The following is a 24,439-nucleotide window of genomic DNA, read 5'->3' on the forward strand; positions in this document are numbered from 1 at the left end:
AGGGTGTACCCCGCCTTCCGCCCGATTGTAGCTGAGATAGGCTCCAGCGCCCCCCGCGACCCCAAAGGGAATAAGCGGTAGAAAATGGATGGATGGATGGATGGATGGTATATATATATATATATATATATATATTTGAGGTTTCTGTGGTCGACCGTTTTAAGAAGGGACTAAAAACTCAACTTTTCAGCACAGCTTTTATCTAATTTCTCTGCCTTCTTGTTTTTAAATGCACTGCTTGCCTGTCTGTTTTATCCAGTGCTTTCATGTTTTTATTTCTATTTTATCTACGTTTTATCTAGTGGTTATCTAGTGTTTTTATTTCTATTTTAATTTTCTATTATATATTCTAACTTTTTATTTTAATTTGTTACCCTTTTTATACTTTGTAGAACTTTGAGATTTTAACAAATGTAAAGTGCGTCACAAATGCATTTCATTATTATTTATTATTATTATACAGTGGTTAATACCGGGGTAGAGCAGAATATACGTTAGGTCAGAAAAAACACAGAGGCTATATATATATATATATATATATATATATATATATATATATATATATATATATATATATATATATATATATATATATATATATATATATATGTATATGTATGTATGTATATATATATATATATATATATATATATATATATATATATATATATATATATATATATATATATATATATACATACATACATACATACATACATACATATATATATAGCCTCTGTGTTATATGTATATATATGTATATGTATATATATATATACATGTATATGTATATGTGTGTATATATATATATATATATATATATATATATATATATATATATATATATATATATATATACACATACATACATACATATATATATAGCCTCTGTGTTATATGTATATATATGTATATGTATATATATATACATGTATATGTATATGTATATGTATATATATATATATATATATATATATATATATATATATATATATATATATATATATATATAAATAAATATATGTATATATATGTATGTATATATGTGAGTGTGTGTGTGTGTGTTAAACATATATATATACGTGTGTGTGTGTTTTTTAAACACATATATAGACATAAACACACGTACACACACACACATATATATATATATATATATATATATATATATATATAATATATATATATATATGTATATATGTGTGTATATTTATGTATGTATATATATAAATATATATAAAAGTATGTGTGCTTAAAAACAACACAATTTTGCCAATCAATCCGTCGTCATGGTTGCAGTTTCTGTTGGTGGATAATCAATCGCACTTTCGCTACACTTTAAACAAACCCGTGTCAGAACAACAACTAAAAACATGTCGAATTGTGTTAATGATTATTTATTTTTGTATGTTTTGCCTTAATTCTCCGTCTTAAAGCAGGGATATAACTTTTTTTCGACGTAATCAAATAGTGTGACGAATCTGCCGGGAGCGTTCACTTGTACCACAGGCAAACAAAAATGGCGGTCCCAGGGAAACAGTAAGTGGCTAACACGCTGAAAGCTTTCTGAATCGTTTTTAGAAACATTGACAAATACTTGGCTTAATGCAGGGAGGCTTGTTAGTTATGATGTTATCAAAATAGCAGCGGTGTGACATATTCGAACACTTTGTAAAAGTGGCGGTTTGTTGGTTGCTAGCTAACAAGCTAGCGATGTTCGAGCTAGACTGTTCTCCTTCTGCTCGTTATAAGCTCCAAAATATCTCAACCACATGAAATGTAAAGTCATTTTCACCAACGTGTGGTTATTGGATTTTAAACAAAAACAATGCTTGAACTTTTTTGTTCCCACAATCGTCAGCAAAACAAGTAACGAACCCTTCAACACGTTGCAATGGCGTATAATGAGCGTGGAGTAATGTAACGGTTGCTGTAACGAGTTACTTTTTTTCCACAGGTACGGGCTGATCTTGCCTCAGAAGAAAATACTGATCAAGGCAAAGAGCCTGCAGAAACATTGTGTGTTTGGCGATGACTCCGATGATGAGGTGAATCAAGGACACTTTCAGTAAACCAATGCATGTGTTGATGTGATTATTCTGCAAATAATAACACTTGTATTTATTTAGACGTCTGTCGGTGAGAGTCTGCAAAAAGAAGCAGCCAAGAAAAAGACGATGAGGCAGGTAAGAGGAAAATGTACTCGGTGTCTGCTTTCGTTACAGTAAAGTGTTTGTGATTGACATGAGAGATTACCGATATGTTTTTTTCAGCGCCCATACCGATTATCAGTAGTTAAGGGGGTTCCATCCATCCATTTTCTACCGCGGGGGGTGTGCTGGCGCCTATCTCAGCTGATCTACCGATATTCTTTTGCAGTAAAAGTTAGCTTTATTTATACTCAACATACGCATACTCAACTTTATAGCAGCTTATGGTTTCCTTGTGAGGAACCCTGACATTTTGCGAAAATTTAAATAAAATAATTCTGGGCTCTTTCACGTGGCTTAAAGTTAAGACTTTTTTCAAGCTGGTCGACATAATTTCTTACTGGATGTTACAGAAAGTACGAGAATGTGTGAGCTGCTGCCTGGTCTTCTTTACCTATGTAGCAAGTAGAGATGTCCGATAATATAGAACTGACGATATTATCTGCCGATAAATGCTTTAAAATGTAATATCGGAAATTATCGGTATCCCTTTCAAAAAGTAAAATTGATGACTTGTTAAAACGCCGCTGTACGGAGTGGTACACGGATGTAGGGAGAAGTACAGAGCGCCAATAAGCCTTAAAGGCATTGCCTTCACATAATATCTACAGCTTTTCACACACACAAGTGAATGCCATGCATACTTGGTCAACAGCCATACAGGTCACACTGAGGGTGGCCGTATGAACAACTTTAACACTGTTACAAATATGCGGCACACTGTGAACCCACACCAAACAAGAATGACAAACACATTTCGGGAGAACATCCGCACTGTAACACAACATAAACACAACAGAACAAATACCCAGAACCCCTTGCAGCACTAACTCTTCCGGGACGCTACAATATACATCCCCTGCTAAAACCCCGCGCCCCCCAACCCCACCCACCTCAACCTCCTCATGCTCTCGCTGAGAGCATGTCCCAAATTCCAAGCTGCTGTTTTGAGGCATGTTAAAAAAAATAATGCGCTTTGTGACTTCAATAATAAATATGGCAGTGCCATGTTGGCATTTTTTTTACATAACTTGAGTTGATTTATTTTGGAAAACCTTGTTACATTGTTTAATGCATCCAGCGGGGCATCACAACAAAATTAGGCATAATAATGTGTTAATTCCACGACTGTATATATCGGTATCGGTTGATATCGGAATCGGTAATTAAGAGTTGGACAATATCGGAATATCGGATATGGGCAAAAAAGCCAGTATCGGACTTCTCTAATAATAAGTCTACTATTTGTCAAGATATTTACACTTAAAGTTTGGATTTTTTTCAGAGATATCTTTTCTGTCATCTTCACGTGCATCCGTTTCTGTCGCGTTTTTTGATTGAATCACGGAAATTAAAACTCTGCGCGCTCCTTTTAATGAGCCATCCGAGGCTTGTCGAGCGACTCGATCTCTGCAGTAGCGAAAACAAACAAAACGGGATCGTGAAAACGCCAGGGAAGAAGGACAAAAACTGGATTGACGTTTTGACATGTTTTGACACCCCAGCCAGCACTGCAAGGGGAAGAGTGAGCAGACCTGGGAAGAATTCTGACAAGAACTCAAACTAGATATCAAAACATATTTGGGGATAATTATTGGCGATAAGAGTATTTTTTTCTTAAATTAGTTTTTAAAATATAAACTTTTTTCATGCCAGGCAAACGAGCTGATGCTTTAGCAGTGGTTATTATTATCTACTTCATTCATTTTCTTTTTTGTAATACTAAATACTGATACCATATGTTTATATTTTGCAGGGGTGTCAAAAATATCGATTTTCGAAGGAATCGCAATTATTATTTCTAACAATTATTAATCAATTCAAAAAAATCTAAAATCTATTTTTAATCTTTCCTGTCCAGCCAATCAGGCAACTCATATTGTTAATGTAGATGATCACATCTGCTGTACAGATTTACTTTAGAAAAGAGAAGTGTGGGATACTTCTCTTGTTGCCTTATTTGTATTTGACTTTATTAAATGTTCGGGTAGAATTTTATTAAAGTTAAAGTACCACTGATAGTCAGACACACACGAGGTGTGGTGAAATTACCCTCTGCATTCGACCCATCCCCTTGTTCCACCCCCTTGGAGGTGAGTGGAGCAGTGAGCAGCAGCGGTGACCGCGCTCGGGAATCAAAACAAATAATTAAACAAACCCAGTTTTTTTCAGAGTAATATAGAAACTTATTACAGCTGTTTATTTGTTTTATGGAGGAACGTAGTTAATAGAGGTGGGGGAAATAATCGTTTTGTAGATGGATCGCAATTCGGACATGGACGATTATAAAAATCGATTAGTAAACGTCGATAATCGATTTATTTATTATATATAAAGTTATGCAGACCCATATAAAATTTGGCTGACTGCAGTGAGCCACCTCTCAGAGAGGTCCGACCAGCTCTTTTATTTTAGGGCTCTAGTGTTGCACACATTTCCATTAATTTAATAAGTGTGGGAATTATTTCAACAGTTTCTTATTACAAATGCACTGTTTTTTTAAAGTTGCAAGTGATAAACGCTTTTTAGTGAAACAAAGACAAATGTAAAACTGCATCAATACTGTATTTTCTGGACCATAGGGCGCACCGGATGAGTGAATTATATTTATATAGCACTTTTCTCTAGTGACTCAAAGCGCTTTTACATAGTGAAACCCAATATCTAAGTTACATTCAAACCAGTGTGGGTGGCACTGGGAGCAGGTGGGTAAAGTGTCTTCTTGCCCAAGGACACAACGGCAGTGACTAAGATGGCGGAAGCGGGGATCGAACCTGCAACCCTCAAGTTGCTGGCACGGCCACTCTACCAACCAAGCTATGCTGCCCGTTATAAGGCGCACTGCCGATGAGCTGGTCTATTCAGGTCTTTTTCGTAGAAAAGGCGCACCGGATTATAAGGCACATTAAAGGGGTCATATCATTATTTTTTTTCTAAATTTAAAATATTTCCTTGTGGTCTACATAACATGTAATGGTGGTTATTTGGTCAAAATGTTGCATAGATTATGTTTTACAGACAAGCCGCTTTCTGACAGTCGCTTCAGGATGCGCCGTTTTGTGGGCGGTCTTATTTACGTGGCTCACCTTCGGCAGCTTCTTCTCCCCGTCATCTTTGTTGTAGCGGTGTAGCGTGCAAGGACGGAAGTTGAAAAAGTGTCAAAAGATGGAGCTAACGGTTTTAATGACATTCAGACTTTACTTAAATCAACAACGGAGCAATATCTCCTCATCCGTGGCTCACTATTGCAACAACGCCGGAAATGTGTCCCGTGAAAAACCGCCCGACCGGAACTCTCTAATAACTAAAGTTCCTCGGGTGAATTATGTGAACTCACTACACAGGTGGTTTTTAGAGCTTCCATAGCGAGATATAAATTAGAACTTTACGCTACTTTATATTAGAAATGGCAACAGCAGAGGGTGAATGTCCCATAACAAGAAGATAGTGAAAAAGAAGTAATCGGCACGGACTACAGTGGCGGACGTGCGCACATTTTCAGGACTTATGCAGATCTCAAATACACGTCAGCAGGTACCAGAAGGTAAGAAAAGTTGGTTTTGCATAATATTGTGAAAGAAAACACCAGATAATATGTCTGCTAATGGGTGCCATTTTGCGGTCCTTATAGACACACCATAGTAATACTTGTATCTCTGACTACGGTAGCCGTAATGGGCCGACAATCCATCAAGCGGTGCGGCTTCAAAGTCATACTAAAACATTTTGACAGATTTTTGAGTGCCTTGTGTAATGTTCTTTATTTTCAATGGGACTGTGGAGGTCTTGCTCCTCCGGGTTCTTCGGACCACCAACCACGGACATGACAGCTGCGTTCAGGGTTTTGAACAATGTTTTATTTTTCAATAAATTGTCCTTGGTGTGCTTTTCAGCCACGTTCAAGTCTTTCTCGCTCTCGCTCACGCTCGTGCTCGTTCTCCACCATCAACAACCACCCCTCTCCTTCCCGACTGCTGCCTTTAACAGAGCGACAGGTGATCAGACAAACACTCTCAGCTGGGTCATCTACGCACCTGTCGCTGATCTCGAAGCCGGTCCTGGCACACCCCGCTTCGCTGCAGGTCCGCAGGCCACGCCCCCCTCCACAGGGACATTTCAAGTTTTGGTGTTGTTTACTCGCGTCATATTGCAGTTTACACATATCTCTTATGTGTGACTACCATCTACTAATCACACTTATCGTTACACCATGTACCAAATAAAATTGCTTCGGGGTCGGTAAGCACAACCAGAATTATTCCGTACATTAGGCGCGCCGGGTTATAAGGCGCACCGTCGATTCTTGAGAAAATGAAAGGATTTTAAGTGCGCCTTATACTCCGAAAAATACGGTATGCATAAATTAAAGACGCATCAATAATCGATTTCTAATAGAGTCGTAGCTTAATCGAAAGCGTGAGCTGCCAAAAGATTTCCACCTTTGGTAGTTAATTATAGAACTGGCACCCGATGTTGTTAAAAAGAGGGGAATTTTGAATCAAGAATTGTTTTGATTTGAATTGTTGCCCCCAAGAATTGAATTGTGCAGTGCCCAAAGATTCACAGCCCTAATATATTGTTTCTGCTGGTGTATTTTTTAAAAAGGCCGATATACGTCAACATGCCAATAATCAGTGGCTCTCTAGTTGACTTCCTGGTGACACCCTGTGTGTGTTTTTGCAGACTCAGCTGGAGATGACGAAGGCCCTGGAGCAGGACAGCACGGTGTACGACTACGACGCCGTGTACGATAACATCCAACAGCAGAGGCTGGACAACAGCAAGAAAGTCCTGTCGGGAGTTGAGAAGCGGGTAACGTCCTTGCTGAACCCAAGCCTGTCAGAATGAAGGCCGCCCTTCCTACTCCTGTTTGTTCTGGTGTCCGTGCAGCCAAAGTACATCCACCAGCTCATGAAGGCGGTAGAGAACCGTAAGAAGGAGCAGGAGCGCAGGGACGAGAGAAAGATCCAGAAGGAGCGCGAGGCGGAGGGCGAGCAGTTTGCCGACAAGGAGGCGTACGTGACCACGGCCTACAAGCTGAAGCTGCAGGAGCAGAAGGAGGAGGCGGAGCGCGAGAAGAGACAGGCCGCCATCGAAGGTGAGAAAATGTGACGAGTAGACTAGAAATGTATGCGGTCAGGCATCTGTATGGACACCTGTGAGCTTCTAGCAGGGGGTCCAATATGGCGTCACATTAGTGCCAAAAATCCGAGCGCATAAAAACTGTTATCGCGCGCTGATTCTCCACTTTTTGCGCGCGCGACACCATTTTGCACGCGCGTGGTGCCTTTTTGCGCGCGCGTGGTGCCTTTTTGCGCGCGTGGTGCCTTTTTGCGCGCGTGGTGCCTTTTTGCGCGCGCGGTGCCTTTCTGTGCGCTTTCTGTGTACTCCTGGCATCTCTCCTCGCGCTGTCATGTTTCTTTTTGGCACTTTGGGGGCGGGTATGCTTAGACGGACCCTTTTTTCTGATTGGCTGTGAGCATTTTTCAAATGACCAATGATTCTCCAGCGTAGCAACGTTGTAGCCATCTTACCTCAGACATCTAGCCTCAATCATTACATTGATGTCAATGGTACATGTACTAATTAAATTACCATAACTTGCTCGATTTTCGACCAATTTACAAACGGTTTGCCTTGTTACAAATCTTATTACATGTAGATATGACATAGGATGCTGTACCTGTTGAAATTACCTCTTTCGCTTTAAAAAAAATATGACTTAATTGTGCAACATAGTTGTGTAGGGTCAGTGTTAGTCAGTTCTCTGATTATTTTAAACTGTTTCAGAATACATTATTAAAAGCTATTTTTAACATTTAAAAAACAAAATTCAAAGATTATTTCATTAATTTTATGGCTGAATCAAAAGAAATTCCATAAATTAGAAAACAAATGTTCAAGAAGTGAAAATATAAAATAATGTTATGGTTGGATGTTATTGCTGGTGGACCAGTTCTGGCTGAAAGATGTGATTATGGTGTTTGTTGTCTTATTATTTATTTGGGTCACATTTTGTATTACCCTGTATTGTGTTTATGTGGTATGAAATAACCTTCATCAGCGCGCAACATTTTTTTATCCACGTCTTCCTCCGTAAATCTTGATACATATTGACGATGACCCGCCCTGCTATACTTCTGATTGGCTCTGAGCATTTTTCAGCATTTTTCGCCTGACCAATCAGAAAGAAGGGGCCGTCTAAGCATACCCGCCCCCAAAGTGCCAAAAAGAAACATGACAGCGCGAGGAGAGATGCCAGGAGTACACAGAGAGCGCGCAGAAAGGCGTCGCGTGCGCGCAAAAAGGCACCACGCGCGCGCAAAATGGTGTCGCGCGCGCACAAAGTGGAGAATCAGCGCGCGATAACAGTTTTTATGCGCTCGGATTTTTGGCACTAATGTGACGCCATAGTCCAAACCTTTGCCAACGAGGGCCGTATAAAAAAAATTTATACATTTTGTACTTTAAAGATATTATAACCAGTACAATATAGTAGGGCTGGACAACGAGTTGACTTTTAATTTTGAATATGGCTTCTCACGATTATTAAAATAAAACAATTAATGTGCATGCAAAGTCCGGATCTTGTGACGGTGAAACAGACGAGGAGCGAATGAGTGAAAAAAAGAGCATGTGTACTAGAAGTTTGGGATGTCGCCATAGTTGCTATTTTTTATTTGACACAGCGCTGGTAGGGTCCTTGAGGGTGCATGGGAGTTTGCCCAACCAGTCTACATGTGTTTTGTGGACTTGGAGAAGGCATTCGACCGTGTCCCTCGGGAAGTCCTGTGGGGAGTGCTCAGAGAGTATGGGGTATCGGACTGTCTGATTGTGGCAGTCCGCTCCCTGTATGATCAGTGCTAGAGCTTGGTCCGCATTGCCAGCTGTAAGTCGGACACGTTTCCAGTGAGGGTTGGACTCCGCCAAGGCTGCCCTTTGTCACCGATTCTGTTCATAACCTTTATGGACAGAATTTCTAGGCGCAGTCAAGGCGTTGAGGGGATCCGGTTTGGTGGATGCAGGATTAGGTCTCCGCTTTTTGCAGATGATGTGGTCCTGATGGCTTCATCTGGCCAGGATCTTCAGCTCTCACTGGATCGGTTCGCAGCCGAGTGTGAAGCGACTGGGATGAGAATCAGCACCTCCAAGTCCGAGTCCATGGTCCTCGCCCGGAAAAGGGTGGAGTGCCATCTCCGGGTTGGGGAGGAGATCTTGCCCCAAGTGGAGGAGTTCAAGTACCTCGGAGTCTTGTTCACGAGTGAGGGAAGAGTGGATCGTGAGATCGACAGGCGGATCGGTGCGGCGTCTTCAGTAATGCGGACGCTGTATCGATCCGTTGTGGTGAAGAAGGAGCTGAGCCGGAAGGCAAAGCTCTCAATTTACCGGTCGATCTACAAGGACAAGATCACGGGTACAAGCGGCCGAAATGAGTTTCCTCCGCCGGGTGGCGGGGCTCTCCCTTAGAGATAGGGTGAGAAGCTCTGCCATCCGGGAGGAGCTCAAAGTAAAGCCGCTGCTCCTCCACATCGAGAGGAGCCAGATGGGGTGGTTCGGGCATCTGGTCAGGATGCCACCCGAACGCCTCCCTAGGGAGGTGTTTAGGGCACGTCCGACCGGTAGGAGGCCGCGGGGAAGACCCAGGACACGTTGGGAAGACTATGTCTCCCGGCTGGCCTGCGAACGCCTCGGGGTCCCACAGGAAGAGCTGGACGAAGTGGCTGAGGAGAGGGAAGTCTGGGCTTCCCTGCTTAGGCTGCTGCCCCCGCAACCCGACCTCGGATAAGCGGAAGAAGATGGATGGATGGAACAGCGCTGGTACGGCTAATCAATAATCACTAAACTCAACAAAGAAGTAAGGCATAAGATATGTGCAGTTAACCACGGACGGCGTAACATAATTGCCCAATAAAATGGAATCCGCCAAAAAAAACGCATATTATCGGACATCTCTACTTGATACATGTCGAATTCTGTTAGTATTTAAGTTTGTTTTGCACATTTCAGCAAAATTGCCTATTCTATTTTTTTTGGTTAATGTTGTAATCCCGGATGTCTTTAGAAAGTTTCGACACCCGTGTTGGAGCAAATCAATTACAACTAACATGTTTGTTCTTTAGCTGCTTTGGACGTGAGGAAACAAAAAGACCTGAGCGGCTTCTACCGCCACCTCCTGAACCAGACTGTAGGCGAAGAGGCCATCCCCGATCGCTCGGCCAACAAGTACGTGTTGTTGGGTCACCACAGGTGTGCACCGGGTGTTGTTACTGATGCTTCGTTTGTGTCGGCCATCAGAAGTCAAAGCCCGGCCGATATCAAGGTTGAGGAAGCGTCACAAGCGAGTGGCGATAACACGCCGAGTCCAGGAAGCGGCGGCGAGGACGCCCGCGAAGAGAAACACGGATTCAACAAGCCTTCCAAACGCCATTACAGACACCGCTCGCTTTCGTCGGGCAGCGACGACGAGAGAGAGAGGGACCGGCGCAAGAAGAGAGAGCGCGAGAAGGACGAGCGACGCGGCCGGAGAAGAGATGAGGACAGAGATGGCCGCCGCAGCCACACCAGCAGGCGGGACTCCGAGCGGGAAGAGCGACGTAAGGAAGGGAGCAGCAGAGAGCGAGAGGGGGAGAGGAAGGAGAGGAAGAATTCAGAGAAAGACGAGAGGAAAGAGAAAGGAGAGAGGAAGACGAAGGAGGATGAGAAAGAAAGAAAGGAGAATGAGAAGGAAAGAAAGCAGGATGAGAAGGAAAGAAAGGAGGATGAGAAGGAAAGAAAGGAGAATGAGAAGGAAAGAAAGGAGGATGAGAAGGAAAGAAAGGAGGATGAGAAGGAAAGAAAGGAGAATGAGAAGGAAAGAAAGGAGGATGAGAAGGAAAGAAAGGAGAATGAGAAGGAAATAAAGGAGGATGAGGAGGAAAGAAAGGAGGATGAGGAGGAAAGAAAGGAGGGTGAGGAGGAAAGAAAGGAGGATGCAGACAAGAAAGAAGAGGAGAAGGTGAGCAAGTTTGCCAAACGATCCAATGATCAAACACTGAGCTCGGCCAGAGATCGCTACCTGGCTCGACAGATGGCTCGCTCCGTCTCCAAGAGTTACATCGAGCGCGAGGAAGACTGACGGCCTGAAGGTGTGCACACCCCCCTTAGCTAAATCATGTAAATACCTCCAAATAAACTTGTATTCTCGCTGACTATTTGTAGTCTTTAGTGTGGAGGCTTGGTGTCCAAAGTGCAGGCTGGAGGACATCTTGTCTCACTGACTGAGAATAAGCCAATGGTGTCATTTTGCTTTCAAACATAAGCTGTTTGGTCTAAGTCAGGGGTGCTCATTACGTCGATCGCGAGCTACCGGTCGATCGCGGAGGGTGTGTCAGTCGATCACCAGCCAGGCATTAAAAAAAATAGTCCTAAAAATGAGCGATCATAAATCTTCACTATGACGTCACTTTTGTCACTTGATTGACATTCACGGCACCCGAGGGTCTTCTGAGATGACGCTGGCTGCTGCCAGCTCATTAAAATTACCGACTGGAAGGCGAGAAACACTTTATTTCAACAGACTCTGGCGCCGTACCTGTCGTCAAAACTCCAAAGACTGACTGCACAGTTGCACAGTTGCGTTAACAAAATAGGAGTCTCAGAAAGCTGGCGTGAACAAGCTAGCAAGCTACGGAGTTTGCCGACAATGTATTTCTTGTAAAGTGTATACAAAGGAGTACGGACGCTGGACAAATAAGATGCCAAAAACCAACCACTTTCATGTGGTATTGGACAGAAAGGAGGACTTTTTTTCTCCTCCATTCGAAAATGCGGACCTTATCAGCACCACTGCATAATCAATGCAAGTCATCAGAATCAGGTAATACACCAACTTATATTCTTGTCTTCATGAAAGAAAGGAATCTATGTGTTAAACATGCTTGTATTATCTTTAAACACCTTTTACTTGTTAACAATATTAACTATGTGTTAAACATGCTTGTATTATCTTTAAACACCTTTTACTTGTTAACAATATTAACTATATGTGTTAAACATGCTTGTATTATCTTTAAACACCTTTAACTTGTTAACAATATTAACTATATGTGTTAAACATGCTTGTATTATCTTTAAACACCTTTATTTTTTTTAACAATATTAACTATATGAATTAAACATGCTTTCATTATCTTTAAACACCTTTAACTTGTTAACAAAAACATATATTTCATAAATAAGTAAATATAAATTATATATATGAATGAGGTAGATCCCCACGACTTGATCCATTGAAAAGTAGCTCGCCTGCAGAAAAAGTGTGAGCACCCCTGGTCTAAGTGTATAAAGTGCTGTCCTTCGTTGCAGGTTCAAGCTATGGCTCCATCTAGTGTCATAATTGAGTCAATGCAGGCATCAAAGAGAAACCTTTTGGCCCCCTGGGGGACAAATATGCAATCACCTTTATTTAAATTGCTATTGACAAGTTGACATTTATCTGCACAACACTGAGCCGCTTATTTATTCCAAGATGGTGCCACTGTAGTGGCTGCCTTTGTATTTTTGTTTCCCTCATTTGTGACCGTCGCCTTTTGGTTCGGGACTGCACAAGAGGGTGGCACTTCCGTGACTTCTGCCTCGGGGGTGAGGGACCTTGAGGACATGTTTGCACCAGACTAGCTGCTGGCTCTCCACCACACCAGAGTCCACGCAGAGACTGGAGGAGATGTAGAGTAAGACGATTCTGAGCGCTCATTGACCATGAGTTAGTGGGCAGCCTAAGACATAGTTAGCTCTTGTGGAGAATGCATATATTTTTAAGAGTTCTTTCTTTATTCACAGTCATGTTTAAAGCAGCTAATATTTTCCCATGTGTCCTCTTTTTGCTTGTATCTCCTGTCCGCAAGTAAACTCTCTGCTTTACCTTGAAGGGGTTGGAATGTGGGAGTATAGCATACTCCCTTTTTACCTTATCAGTATTAGAACAAAGAGGCTGTATTTCTTTCTGGGCAGGGTGGGGGCTGTTTTCGTATTCAATAAGTTGTCTCTTCCAGTTTGATTTTCAGACCGCTTCTAGATGCCGCTATTAACAGACTGTAGGACTGGTCTCCTAAAGCTTTAGTAAAACTTGATAATATTCCTATTCTGTCTTGATGGTCCTCCTTACTCTGCATATGTGTCATCTGAAAGAACTCGGGATTGACCAGTGACTTGTATTCCCTGAGAGGAAGACTGGTCAGACGCAACAATTTCTAGGTTGCTTTGTTGGGTCAGATCTGTGCACACTAGCATGAATTGTTTGTACTTTGACAACACTGAAGTGGCAGCTGGTTGCAACAGCTCTGCTTTTCATTTTATGTCCTTTAGTAGTCCGGCTTCCTCCCGCCTCCAAAGACATGCACCTGGGGATAGGTTGATTGGCAACACTAAATTGGCCCTAGTGAGTGTGAATGTTGTCTGTGTTGGCCTTGCGATGAGGTGTCGACTTGTCCAGGATGTACCCCGCCTACTGCCCAAATGCAGCTGAGATAGGCTCCAGCACCCCCCACGACCCCGAAAGGGACAAGCGGTAGAAAATTGATGGATAATATTTCCACATGTACACTTCTAGAATCTACATTGAAACCATGTTTGAGATTGTGGGATTCGGTCCAACCTATTCTTTATTCACGTTGCGTACAAATTTTTATCCCGTGCTGTGGTGCACATCTGTTCTACTTGGTATAAGTGGTTGCTTGTTTCGGCATTTGTTTTTATACGGCCCTCGTTGGCAAAGGTTTGGACCCCCTTGTGCTAGAAGCTCACAGGTGTCAGTACAGATGCCTGACCGCATACATTTCTAGTCTACTCGTCACATTTTCTCACCTTCGATGGCGGCCTGTCTCTTCTCGCGCTCCACCTCAAAAAACGGAATGGAATTTTACAGTTTTTTACTGAATGGGACACCCAAAATCATACTTGCCAACCTTGAGACCTCCGATTTCGGGAGGTGGGGGGCGTGGTCGGGGTGGGGCGGGGGGCGGGGTTGGGGGCGTGGTTAAGATATATATATAAGAAATACTTGACTTTCAGTGAATTCTAGCTATATATATATATATATATATATATATATATATATATATATATATATATATATATATATATATATATTATTACATATATATATATAAATAAATAAAAGAAATACTTGAATTTCAGTGTTCATTTATTTACACCTATACACACACATAACACTCATCTACTCATTGTTGAGTTAAGGGTTGAATTGTCCATCCTTGTTCTATTCTCTGTCACTATTTCAGAACACACACATTATACAAATATACATTATAAAATCAATAAGAAAACGGGAGCTCTAATTTGGGAGTCTAAATTAGGATCAGAAGTTCCTATATAAACATTGCGCACTCACGTCGCCTTTTTGTATTGATTACTGCAGCTGTGCACTGGATTCATTCACAAATACAAACTACAACTCACAAACACTTTAGAGTTAGGCTCCACCATCAGAATGTGTACTTAAACTTATAAAGATCACATGGATATTATTCAGTGAGTTGATTCACCAAAACTAACCTGTTATACAGGAGGAAAAAGCACACAGGACGTTTCAATTGTTCACAGACTGGTCGCGCTCATCAGAATGACAAGACACTTCCGGTTTGCAGGTGATAGCATTCAATTGGGAAGAAACGCCCTACTGACCAATGTGAATACTGATAAATGTGTAATGACAGCTCCAAAAACGAATTCAAACCACAAAATAAAATAAATAAATCAACACAAAAATGTGACACATTATGGGTGGGTCACATATGCATGTACAGTAGATGGCAGTATTGTCCTGTTTAAAAGTGTCACAACATTGCTGTTTACGGCAGATGAACTGCTTTACAGTAGACGAAAACTTGACTGCTGTTGTTGTGTGTTGTTGCCACGCTGGGAGGACGTTAATGAAACTGCCTAACAATAAACCCACATAAGAAACCAAGAACTTGCCCTCCATCATTAGCTGTTTATATTGTGGGAAAGCGGACGTGAGAACAGGCTGTCAACACGTCACTCAGGTCCGCATGGAGCTAGAGGGGGCGTGGCCTCCAGCTCCGCCTGAATTTCGGGAGATTTTCGGGAGAAAATTTGTCCCGGGAGGTTTTCGGGAGAGCCGCTGAATTTCGGGAGTCTCCCGGAAAATCCGGGAGGGTTGGCAAGTATGCCCAAAATGTACATTAAAATAAAGAAAGTGTGATTTACAATATTAACTATGAGCAATAAAACACTGAATATTAACAACATATGAACATTGCTCCTCTTTTACTTCTCAGACCAGCTCCTGGATAGTTGTGTATCTTTTACAATCAAGCAAAACACAACAAAAATGTAACAAACAAACAAATTATAAGTAATAAACACCTACAATATGATATATTATCACTTTAATGCAGAACTTTGTTGTAAAAATCTGCTTCCGCATCTGTTTCTGACATGCGTTTCGGGCTGGCTGCTTTGAAAACAAGCCCCGCCCACTCTGGTTTGTTCCTGGTCTGAGCTGCTGTGACGTAGATTACCGTAATAACTCGTAAAACACCCAAAAGTGCAGATTTCAACCATTGAAATACTTTCTAGAGTTCAAGACTTAGTCATTTAAAAACTGCACTGCACATCATAATGGCGGTGACAGTTTTGATGTTAAAGGTCTGACAAAATGATGAAGAATGTCCGGTAGGCCGGATTTGAAAATCTTAACGGGCCGTATTTTGCCCAGGACTGGACTACTTCATACCAGACCGCTCGCGCCTTACCTGCTGACCAAGCACGTTTTCCCCACAGAGATGTCGCCCACGACGATGACTTTGGCCACGTTGAAGCTGCAAAGCCAGACAAGTTCAGTCCGTGGCGTCCCAGAACCGCGTGACCCCGTTCGACCCCTCGACCTCACCTGACGGCGTCCTCCCTGCGGTGGTGGCAGGCGGCCGTCACGTCGGGGTGGAAGACGTCTTCGGTGTGCAGCGCCGCTCTGGGACTGAAGCACTGCCGTCAGCGCGGGGGAAAGAAGATTGAGCAACACGTCGGTCACCACGGCGCCGGCTGCGGGCCTCACCTTGGGGAGGTGAGTGATGATCCTGTCGCTCTTCGCCGGAGGCACCATGGAGGCACTTGGTGCAGGAGCTTTTTCTTCAACATCAAATAAAGTCACATTCATTCTTCACTTACATCAATGACGTCAAAGTCACATGTTTATAGTATGAAAATATAAACAGGACATTCAAAAGCAGAACACGTGAGCACAACAACATCATTTGCATTAATAAACGTATCAAAAAGCTTACATGAAGGTGCAGGCTGCCTTTAAAAGACGTCAAATTAATCCAGATGAGATGAGTTGCTTCAGTGTCTGTCGACAAGACAAAAGCAGAGCAACTGAGAGAGAAAAAATGAAGACAGCAGACTTTTTTCCCCCCTCGTAATTAACTTTACCTTGTGGGAGGCAGCGAGGAAACAGCGCCCCTCTGTGGCTGCAAGGAGAACAGCGGCACGATAGTGTTTATTTTAACCGCTTGAAATGCTATTACGTTGCCATTTTTTAAATTCAATAATGTCAACTCATTAGTATTATTACGATTATAGTTCATATTTAATACTTAAATAGGATTAAAATTTAAATACTTGTGTTCGAAGTACAAAATACAGTACACGCAAATACATCCCATGTAATCTTTTTATTTACCTCTTTGTAATTATAACTATTTTTTTTATTTTTTTTTATTGTAACTAGTCTTCAAAATTATTTTCTGCGTAAATTTACGTCACAGTTCAATCTTTTTAAAATGACTTCCTTTGTGGTTCGCTCACACGCCGGGACGGTAGGAGGCGACAAAACCCCAAAATGGATGATTTGGTTGGTGACGCCCCCTCTGACGTCATGTTCACGCGACACAAGCTATAAATACCCAACAACCGGCGTTTTTCTTTCTTTCAGCTCCTGCTCTGCTTTCAAGCGGTCGCATTCGAATTCTCTCTTCTAAAAGACCTCGTTTTTTGTTGGTAACTGCTAAACGACATGTTAGTCCCACGCTACAATTCCATGTTGGAGTTAAACGGTCAAGTTTGGTGTCGAAATGTGAACAATATTGTGGCTACAATGGAAGCTTGGCGACCAGCAGCCACGTGGACTCAAGCAAGGCGCACGTGCCAGAATTGTAAGTTACACTTCTCGTAATATTATGTTTACTAATATACTTCTTATTATCGTACATGTACATCTAAAAAATAAATCTTAAAAATAGAATTCACGAATTTAGACTAAATATTTACTATTGAGAGCGTGAAACAGTTAACGAAATAGCAGTCGATAATTTGCAGGTCATGATGTATTCGAGATTACTTGAATCTGAATCGCGATTCTAAACCATTCAGAATTTGCAAAAACATCTTATAAAGTAAGATTTTTTTTTAAATATAGTTTTAGGATATAACTAAGCAACAAGAAGGGTATTTTCAAATTGGTTTTGGACGTGTTGTAGTTATATCAAATACATTGCGAGAATAGTGTTTAATCGATCGAGTCGAATTGTTTGATCGAGACTTTTATTAGTAGTTTGCACAGTACATTATCCGTACAATTGACCACTAAATGGCAACACCCGAATAAGCTTTTCAACTTAAAGTCGGGGTCCACGTTAATTCATAGTAACCCTAAGAATGGATCAAATCGTCCAGTGCCTAGAGCAGACCCGGGCGCCACATCCGGCCCGTAAAGCTTTTCGATCCGGCCCGCCGGACATTCCCAAATACTTTTAGATCTTTTAAGCTGGAAACTGTAGCTACCATTATGATGTGCAGTGATGTTTCCTAATGACCGTAAGTCTTGAACTATACTAAGTATTTCAATGGTTGGAATCTGCGCTTTTGGATGATATACCAGTTACTATGGTAATCTAATTACTATGGTAATCTACGTCACAGTAGCTCAGGCGAGGCACCAACCAGTGTGGGCGGGGAGCGTTTCCACAGCCGCGGAAGGAGATTTTTGCAACAAAGTTCTAAAGCTTAGTGATATATCAGATTGTAGGTGTTTTTTTTTTTTTACCCTTCACGTTCATATTTCACTGTTTGTTGCGTTTCACTTGATTGTAAAATATGTCGATCGAAAGGGGGTGTGACGTTCATATTTTGTCAATATTCAATGTTTTATCGTTCATAGAAAAAAAATATTCTATTACGTTTTTTAAGGCGGTCTGTCATAACGTTTTTAGCACTCAATCAGACATTATTGTGAAGTTTTGTATTAGTGTTCCTAAAAATAGATATACCGGCCCCCAGACACATTTTTTTTCTCTAAATGTGGCCCCCGAATCAAAAATAATTGCCCTGGCCTAAAGTCACACCCCTAAAATCTATAAAACTGTTCAATAGTTGAATCAAAGTTGGTCAAAAATATTGGGATGTAAATCAAACTTAAGTTAAAACATTTTATTCAAAGCTGTAGGGTCAGGGGCTGTGGCTCCTCCTCTTCTATGAAGATTAACTCGTTTTAATCGCTCATTTTGTCACTTGTGCGTCTTTAAAGGTCAAATGTGAATGTTCTGTTGAGCTAGCTTAATTGCTTTCCATAGTTAATGCTCAAAAGTCGCATCCTGAATAAAGTAATTTTGTGTGCAGCACTCGGCCAGGACGCCATTGAAGCTGAAGATTGGAGGTCATGAGACACGGCGTTTGGGACGTGACATAAATGGTGAGTTGTGATTTATTAGAAGTGAAAGTGTGAAAGATGTCAAGGATGAAAAGTGTGAATAGGAAGTGCCGTCTGATGCGACAACTGACGAGGTTTCTTGATCACGTGTCTGAGTCGCCGTGGCAACCGTTCTCTTCGCCGCTCTCGCACGCTTTCTCCTGAGGTGTCCCGCCTTGTGTTCCTCACAGGTTTGGAGGTGTGCTGCTCAAGTTTCCAGAGCCTGGTCCATGATGGTGAGGTTCTGACCCAGCTGGGAGCACACTGAGGTAACTTGAGAGCTCTTCAAACCGGAAAATTTTATTTTTATTGTGCTGATGAAATCTAAACTGAAATAGCTGGAATTACCGTCAGATTGTTCAGTGGTGATCTTTGGTTTTCTGAACTTTGACCATGTAACGTTTAAAACTATGTACGTCTGAGTGGAATATTCACTTTTTATTTTATTTGAAGGTTTCATGAAGACCTGTCATCTTCTACATGTTCATTGAAATGCTGCATGTAAGTTTTTCAACATTTAATTTACTCTTTGAGCAATGACTGCTTCAAATAAATAAAACGGCCCACATGGCAGCTTGATATTCAAGTCAACTTTGCAACTGTTAATTCACCTGTGTGCTCTTTTTATTTGATTTAAAATGGCATTGTGCTGTTAAAGTTAGCTTTTAGAAAACCCTGACTTAAAGCTTCTGTCTTGACCAGGTTTAAGATTGTCCACTGAGGGCTTCAGAGGTGGAACGTGACCAAAGTCTGGGCTTCCCTACAGAAAGGATGGATGGCTTCAGGATGACCTTTCATGTTAGTCAGGTGAATGTCAGCAGAGATGTCACTGTCTCTTTTGTGTGCTGATGAAATCTAAACTGAAAAAGCTGGAATTACCGTCAGATTGTTCAGTGGTGATCTTTGGTTTTCTGAACTTTGACCATGTAACGTTTAAAACTATGCACATCTGAGTGGAATATTCACTTTTTTATTTCATTTTAAGGTTTCCTAAAGACCTGCCATCTTCTACACGTTCATTGAAATGATGCATGTAAGTTTTTTTTAACATTTAATGTTTGCATTTGTACCAAATATGTCAAAATTGGTCATTTTTAGGGCCCGCATGGCCCATTGCATAAGGACTCCCACAGGGAGTCCTTATGCAATGGGACATAAGGACCTATTGAATTTGTAAGGTTTTATTATTCTTTATTATTCTTCCGCACCCACAAAAAACTGTAATTTGACCCACTTAACATGCTTCAAAACTCACCATATTTTACCCACACATCAGGACCTGCGAAAATTGCCTTTTAAAAAAAAACCGAACCACAAAACTCAAAATTGCGCTCTAGTGCCCCCTAGGGAAAAAAAAAAACTAGACTGCCTGTAACTCCCACTAGGAAGGTCGGAGAGACAAGAAAAAAAAACCTATGTAGGTCTGACTTACACCTACCTTTCATAATTGTACATCCTCGGGCAAAAATCAACAGAAGTTGGCAATTCCCCCTTCAAGACAAAAAAGTACTAAACAGTCACTTTTGCCTCTTTGAGTTGTAATTTGACCCCCTTAACATGCTTCAAAACTCACCAAACTGAACGCACACATCAGGACTGGCAAAAATTGCGATCTAATAAAAAAACCTAACCCCAAATTTAAAAATTGCGCTCTAGAGCAATTTTTGAATAAAACTGAGAAAAAACTGCTCCTCGGAAGAAAAAAAATGACAAAACTGCCTGTAACTCCCACTGGGAATGTCGGAGAGACATGAAACAAAAACCTCTATGTAGGTCTCACTTAGACCTAAATTTCATAAATTGACAACCCCCAGCAAAAATCAACAGGAAGTTTGCTATTCCCCCTTCAAAACAAATTTTTTGTAAAAACCGGTCACCTTCCTTCAAAAACTATCTCCTCTGAGCGCGTTTGTCGTTTCGGCTTCAAACTAACACAGGAGAGAGATTAAACCCTTGTGTATAAAATAACAGAACAGAGTTTTAATACCTGCTCCGGTTTTGATTTTATGACCCTTCAAAGACCCGCTGCGCTGATGCTGCTGCGCTGCTGTTTTTTTAAGATGGCTGCTTAAAAGCAGGAAGCACCAACGTGCCCACACAATGCAGACAAGGTAGGTACACTAGACAAAAGTCTTGGGACACTTCTGACTAAAAGTAGACAAAAGTATTGGGACACTTAGGACTAGCACCTGCCAAATACGCGGGCCCGACCAATGCTGCTTGCAGCTTTAATTATTCATGTTCCTGTGATTAAATTAAGTCGTGATATCTTATAAATCTTATCTTTTTGTGTCCGGTTCAAGTACTGATGACATCTATTAAAGCATGGAATCATGCAGAGACAGAGTTAATTGAGGAAATGAGCAATGACTACTTGAAATAAAAAAAAAACCAGCCTACATGGCAGCTTCGTTATTAAAGTCATCTTAGTGGCGGTTAGTCGTTCTATTCACCTGTATGCTCTTGTTTCTTTAAATAGTATTGGTATGTGCTGACTTAAAGCTTCTGTCTTGACCAGGTCTAAGATTGTCCACTGAGGGCTTCAGAGGTGGAACGTGACCAAAGTCTGGGCTTCCCTACCGAAAGGATGGATGGCTTCAGGATGACCTTTCATGTTAGTCAGGTGAATGTCAGCAGAGATGTCACTGTCTCTTTTGTGTGCTGATGAAATCTAAACTGAAAAAGCTGGAATTACCGTCAGATTGTTCAGTGGTGATCTTTGGTTTTCTGAACTTTGACCATGTAACGTTTAAAACTATGCACATCTGAGTGGAATATTCACTTTTTTATTTCATTTTAAGGTTTCCTAAAGACCTGCCATCTTCTACATGTTCATTGAAATGATGCATGTAAGTTTTTTTTAACATTTAATGTTTGCATTTGTACCAAATATGTCAAAATTGGTCATTTTTAGGGCCCGCATGGCCCATTGCATAAGGACTCCCACAGGGAGTCCTTATGCAATGGGACATAAGGACCTATTGAATTTGTAAGGTTTTATTCTTTATTATTCTTCCGCACCCACAAAAAACTGTAATTTGACCCACTTACCATGCTTCAAAACTCACCATATTTTACCCACACATCAGGACCTGCGAAAATTGCCTTTTTAAAAAAAACCGAACCACAAAACTCAAAATTGCGCTCTAGCGCCCCCTAGGGGAAAAAAAACTAGACTGCCTGTAACTCCCACTAGGAAGGTTGGAGAGACATGAAACAAAAACCTCTATGTAGGTCTGACTTACACCTACCTTTCATAATTGTATATCCTCGGGCAAAAATCAACAGGAAGTTGGCAATTCCCCCTTCAAGACAAAAAAGTACTAACAACAGTCACTTTTGCCTCTTTGAGTTGTAATTTGACCCCCTTAACATGCTTCAAAACTCACCAAACTGAACGCACACATCAGGACTGGCAAAAATTGCGATCTAATAAAAAAACCTAACCCCAAATTTAAAAATTGTGCTCTAGAGCAATTTTTGAATAAAACGGAGAAAAAACTGCTCCTCGGAAGAAAAAAATGACAAAACTGCCTGTAACTCCCACCGGGAAGGTCAGAGAGACATGAAACAAAAACCTCTATGTAGGTCTCACTTAGACCTACATTTCATAAATTGACAACCCCCAGCAAAAATCAACAGGAAGTTTGCTATTCCCCCTTCAAAACAAATTTTTTGTAAAAACCGGTCATCTTTCTTCAAACATTATCTCCTCTGAGCGCGTTTGTCGTTTCGGCTTCAAACTAACACAGGAGAGAGATTAAACCCTTGTGTATAAAATAACAGAACAGAGTTTTAATACCTGCTCCGGTTTTGATTTTATGACCCTTCAAAGACCCGCTGCGCTGCTGTTTTTTTAAGATGGCTGCTTAAAAGCAGGAAGCACCAACGTGCCCACACAATGCAGACAAGGTAGGTACACTAGACAAAAGTCTTAAGACACTTCCGACTAAAAGTAGACAAAAGTATTGGGACACTTAGGACTAGCACCTGCCAAATACGCGGGCCCGACCAATGCTGTTTGCAGCTTTAATTATTCATGTTCCTGTGATTAAATTAAGTCGTGATATCTTATAAATCTTATCTTTTTGTGTCCGGTTCAAATACTGATGACATCTATTAAAGCATGGAATCATGCAGAGACAGAGTTAATTGAGGAAAGACGTTATTTGGGCTGTACTCTAGTTACAGATCCAAACTTCCCTCTAAAGTCTAGCCCGCGTGCTTCCTCTATTTATTTGGGAGGTCCCTGGTTACATCACTGAAGCTGTCGCTGAGGGAAAGGGGTTCATCTCGACAGCTCCAGTTAGACACAATATGTGATTATACAAGAAATGCAAATGTGTTGACGCTGGTGATATCGCCTTGTCTCTGCTCTGTCTGCGTCACGGCGGTGTTCGGCCTTGGCAGTTCTTATTTTTATTCAGTTTTAGTCTCTTGATTAACTTAGTTTTTGTTTAAATCTGTTTATGGCAAAACATTAAACATGCATGCGGTGTTTTTCCCCGCAAACTTGAATATTTCAAAGGGTCAATTAATAATTTATTAACACTTTTTTTGCAGTATAGCTTTATTTAAAAAAAAAAAACAGTATACTAAAATTATTGGATTTTAAAGCATCCCACTCCTAAAAATGTTATGTCACCGTTTAAGATAAACTTCAGACCTATTCTCTATTAAGCTTTTGTTATGTCATTTGTCAGGCTTTTTTTTTTGTGCCAAACACACAAAACATGTAATATTTTCCCAAAGATGTATTTCAATGTTTAAATAGGTCAATAATTCACAACAATTGATTTGAATTGCCTTTTTTGAGCAATGACTACTTGAAATAAAAAAACATGGCAGCTTCGTTATTAAAGTCATCTTAGTGGCGGTTAGTCGTTCTATTCACCTGTATGCTCTTGTTTCTTTAAATAGTATTGGTATGTGCTGACTTAAAGCTTCTGTCTTGACCAGGTCTAAGATTTTCCACTGAGGGCTTCAGAGGTGGAACGTGACCAAAGTCTGGGCTTCCCTACAGAAAGGATGGATGGCTTCAGGATGACCTTTCATGTTAGTCAGGTGAATGTCAGCAGAGATGTCACTGTCTCTTTTGTGTGCTGATGAAATCTAAACTGAAAAAGCTGGAATTACCGTCAGATTGTTCAGTGGTGATCTTTGGTTTTCTGAACACCAACTAAATGTGCTGAAAGTATCTTTGGATCGGGAGATGACTTTAACCTGGAATGTTTTCTTGCAGGATGTGGAACATGGTCGACCTTTTGATGAGGAAGGAAATGATTCAAGGAGCAGCTTTTTTGTGTATAAATGTTTCAAATGAATTAAACAACTTTTAATTTACCACTGCCCTTTGTAACTTGCCTGTGTATCATAACATCTTAAAGGGGAACATTATCACCAGACCTATGTAAGCGTCAATATATACCTTGATGTTGCAGAAAAAAGACCATATATTTTTTTTAACCGATTTCCGAACTCTAAATGGGTGAATTTTGGCAAATAAAACTCCTTTCTATTTGCT

General features: G+C 41.0%; 1 protein-coding gene, 2 long non-coding RNA genes and 5 other non-coding genes across 8 annotated transcripts in view; 7 read left to right on the plus strand and 1 right to left on the minus strand.

Moving 5' to 3' along the window:
* Nucleotides 1–1,429: 1,429 nt before the first annotated feature.
* Nucleotides 1,430–11,398, plus strand: nsrp1 (nuclear speckle splicing regulatory protein 1). The gene is made up of 7 exons (XM_061962987.2): nt 1,430–1,539; nt 1,958–2,048; nt 2,130–2,186; nt 6,894–7,022; nt 7,101–7,308; nt 10,331–10,433; nt 10,506–11,398. Exons 1-7 carry the CDS (start codon nt 1,520–1,522, stop codon nt 11,323–11,325), a joined length of 1,428 nt encoding a protein of 475 aa, XP_061818971.1. The 5' UTR covers nt 1,430–1,519; the 3' UTR covers nt 11,326–11,398.
* A 4,724-nt stretch (nt 11,399–16,122) lies between these two features.
* On the minus strand, nt 16,123–16,606 carry LOC133607204 (uncharacterized). Its single transcript, XR_009815392.1, has 3 exons — nt 16,514–16,606; nt 16,285–16,358; nt 16,123–16,214 (listed from the first exon to the last, which is right to left on the minus strand). It is a non-coding gene; the product is annotated as an uncharacterized lncRNA (long non-coding RNA).
* A 551-nt stretch (nt 16,607–17,157) lies between these two features.
* LOC133607928 (uncharacterized) overlaps nt 17,158–24,439 on the plus strand; it is a 30,706-nt gene continuing 23,424 nt past the window's right edge. The window contains exons 1-9 of the long non-coding RNA XR_009815466.1: nt 17,158–17,383; nt 18,846–18,918; nt 19,107–19,184; nt 19,369–19,416; nt 19,618–19,722; nt 19,901–19,948; nt 21,434–21,538; nt 21,717–21,764; nt 23,875–23,979. This is a non-coding gene — a long non-coding RNA (uncharacterized lncRNA). The remainder of the gene's footprint in view (nt 17,384–18,845; nt 18,919–19,106; nt 19,185–19,368; nt 19,417–19,617; nt 19,723–19,900; nt 19,949–21,433; nt 21,539–21,716; nt 21,765–23,874; nt 23,980–24,439) is intronic.
* Nucleotides 18,957–19,033, plus strand: LOC133608169 (small nucleolar RNA SNORD49). The gene has a single exon (XR_009815519.1). It is a non-coding gene; the product is annotated as a small nucleolar RNA SNORD49 (small nucleolar RNA).
* On the plus strand, nt 19,228–19,301 carry LOC133608153 (small nucleolar RNA SNORD65). Its single transcript, XR_009815503.1, has one exon. It is a non-coding gene; the product is annotated as a small nucleolar RNA SNORD65 (small nucleolar RNA).
* LOC133608166 (small nucleolar RNA SNORD65) lies at nt 19,759–19,832 on the plus strand. Its single transcript, XR_009815516.1, has one exon. It is a non-coding gene; the product is annotated as a small nucleolar RNA SNORD65 (small nucleolar RNA).
* Nucleotides 21,575–21,648, plus strand: LOC133608165 (small nucleolar RNA SNORD65). The gene has a single exon (XR_009815515.1). It is a non-coding gene; the product is annotated as a small nucleolar RNA SNORD65 (small nucleolar RNA).
* Nucleotides 24,016–24,089, plus strand: LOC133608164 (small nucleolar RNA SNORD65). Its single transcript, XR_009815513.1, has one exon. It is a non-coding gene; the product is annotated as a small nucleolar RNA SNORD65 (small nucleolar RNA).

Source organism: Nerophis lumbriciformis, linkage group LG09 (genome assembly GCF_033978685.3).
Source record: "Nerophis lumbriciformis linkage group LG09, RoL_Nlum_v2.1, whole genome shotgun sequence".
In the NCBI taxonomy this organism is placed as follows: Eukaryota; Metazoa; Chordata; class Actinopteri; order Syngnathiformes; family Syngnathidae; genus Nerophis; species Nerophis lumbriciformis.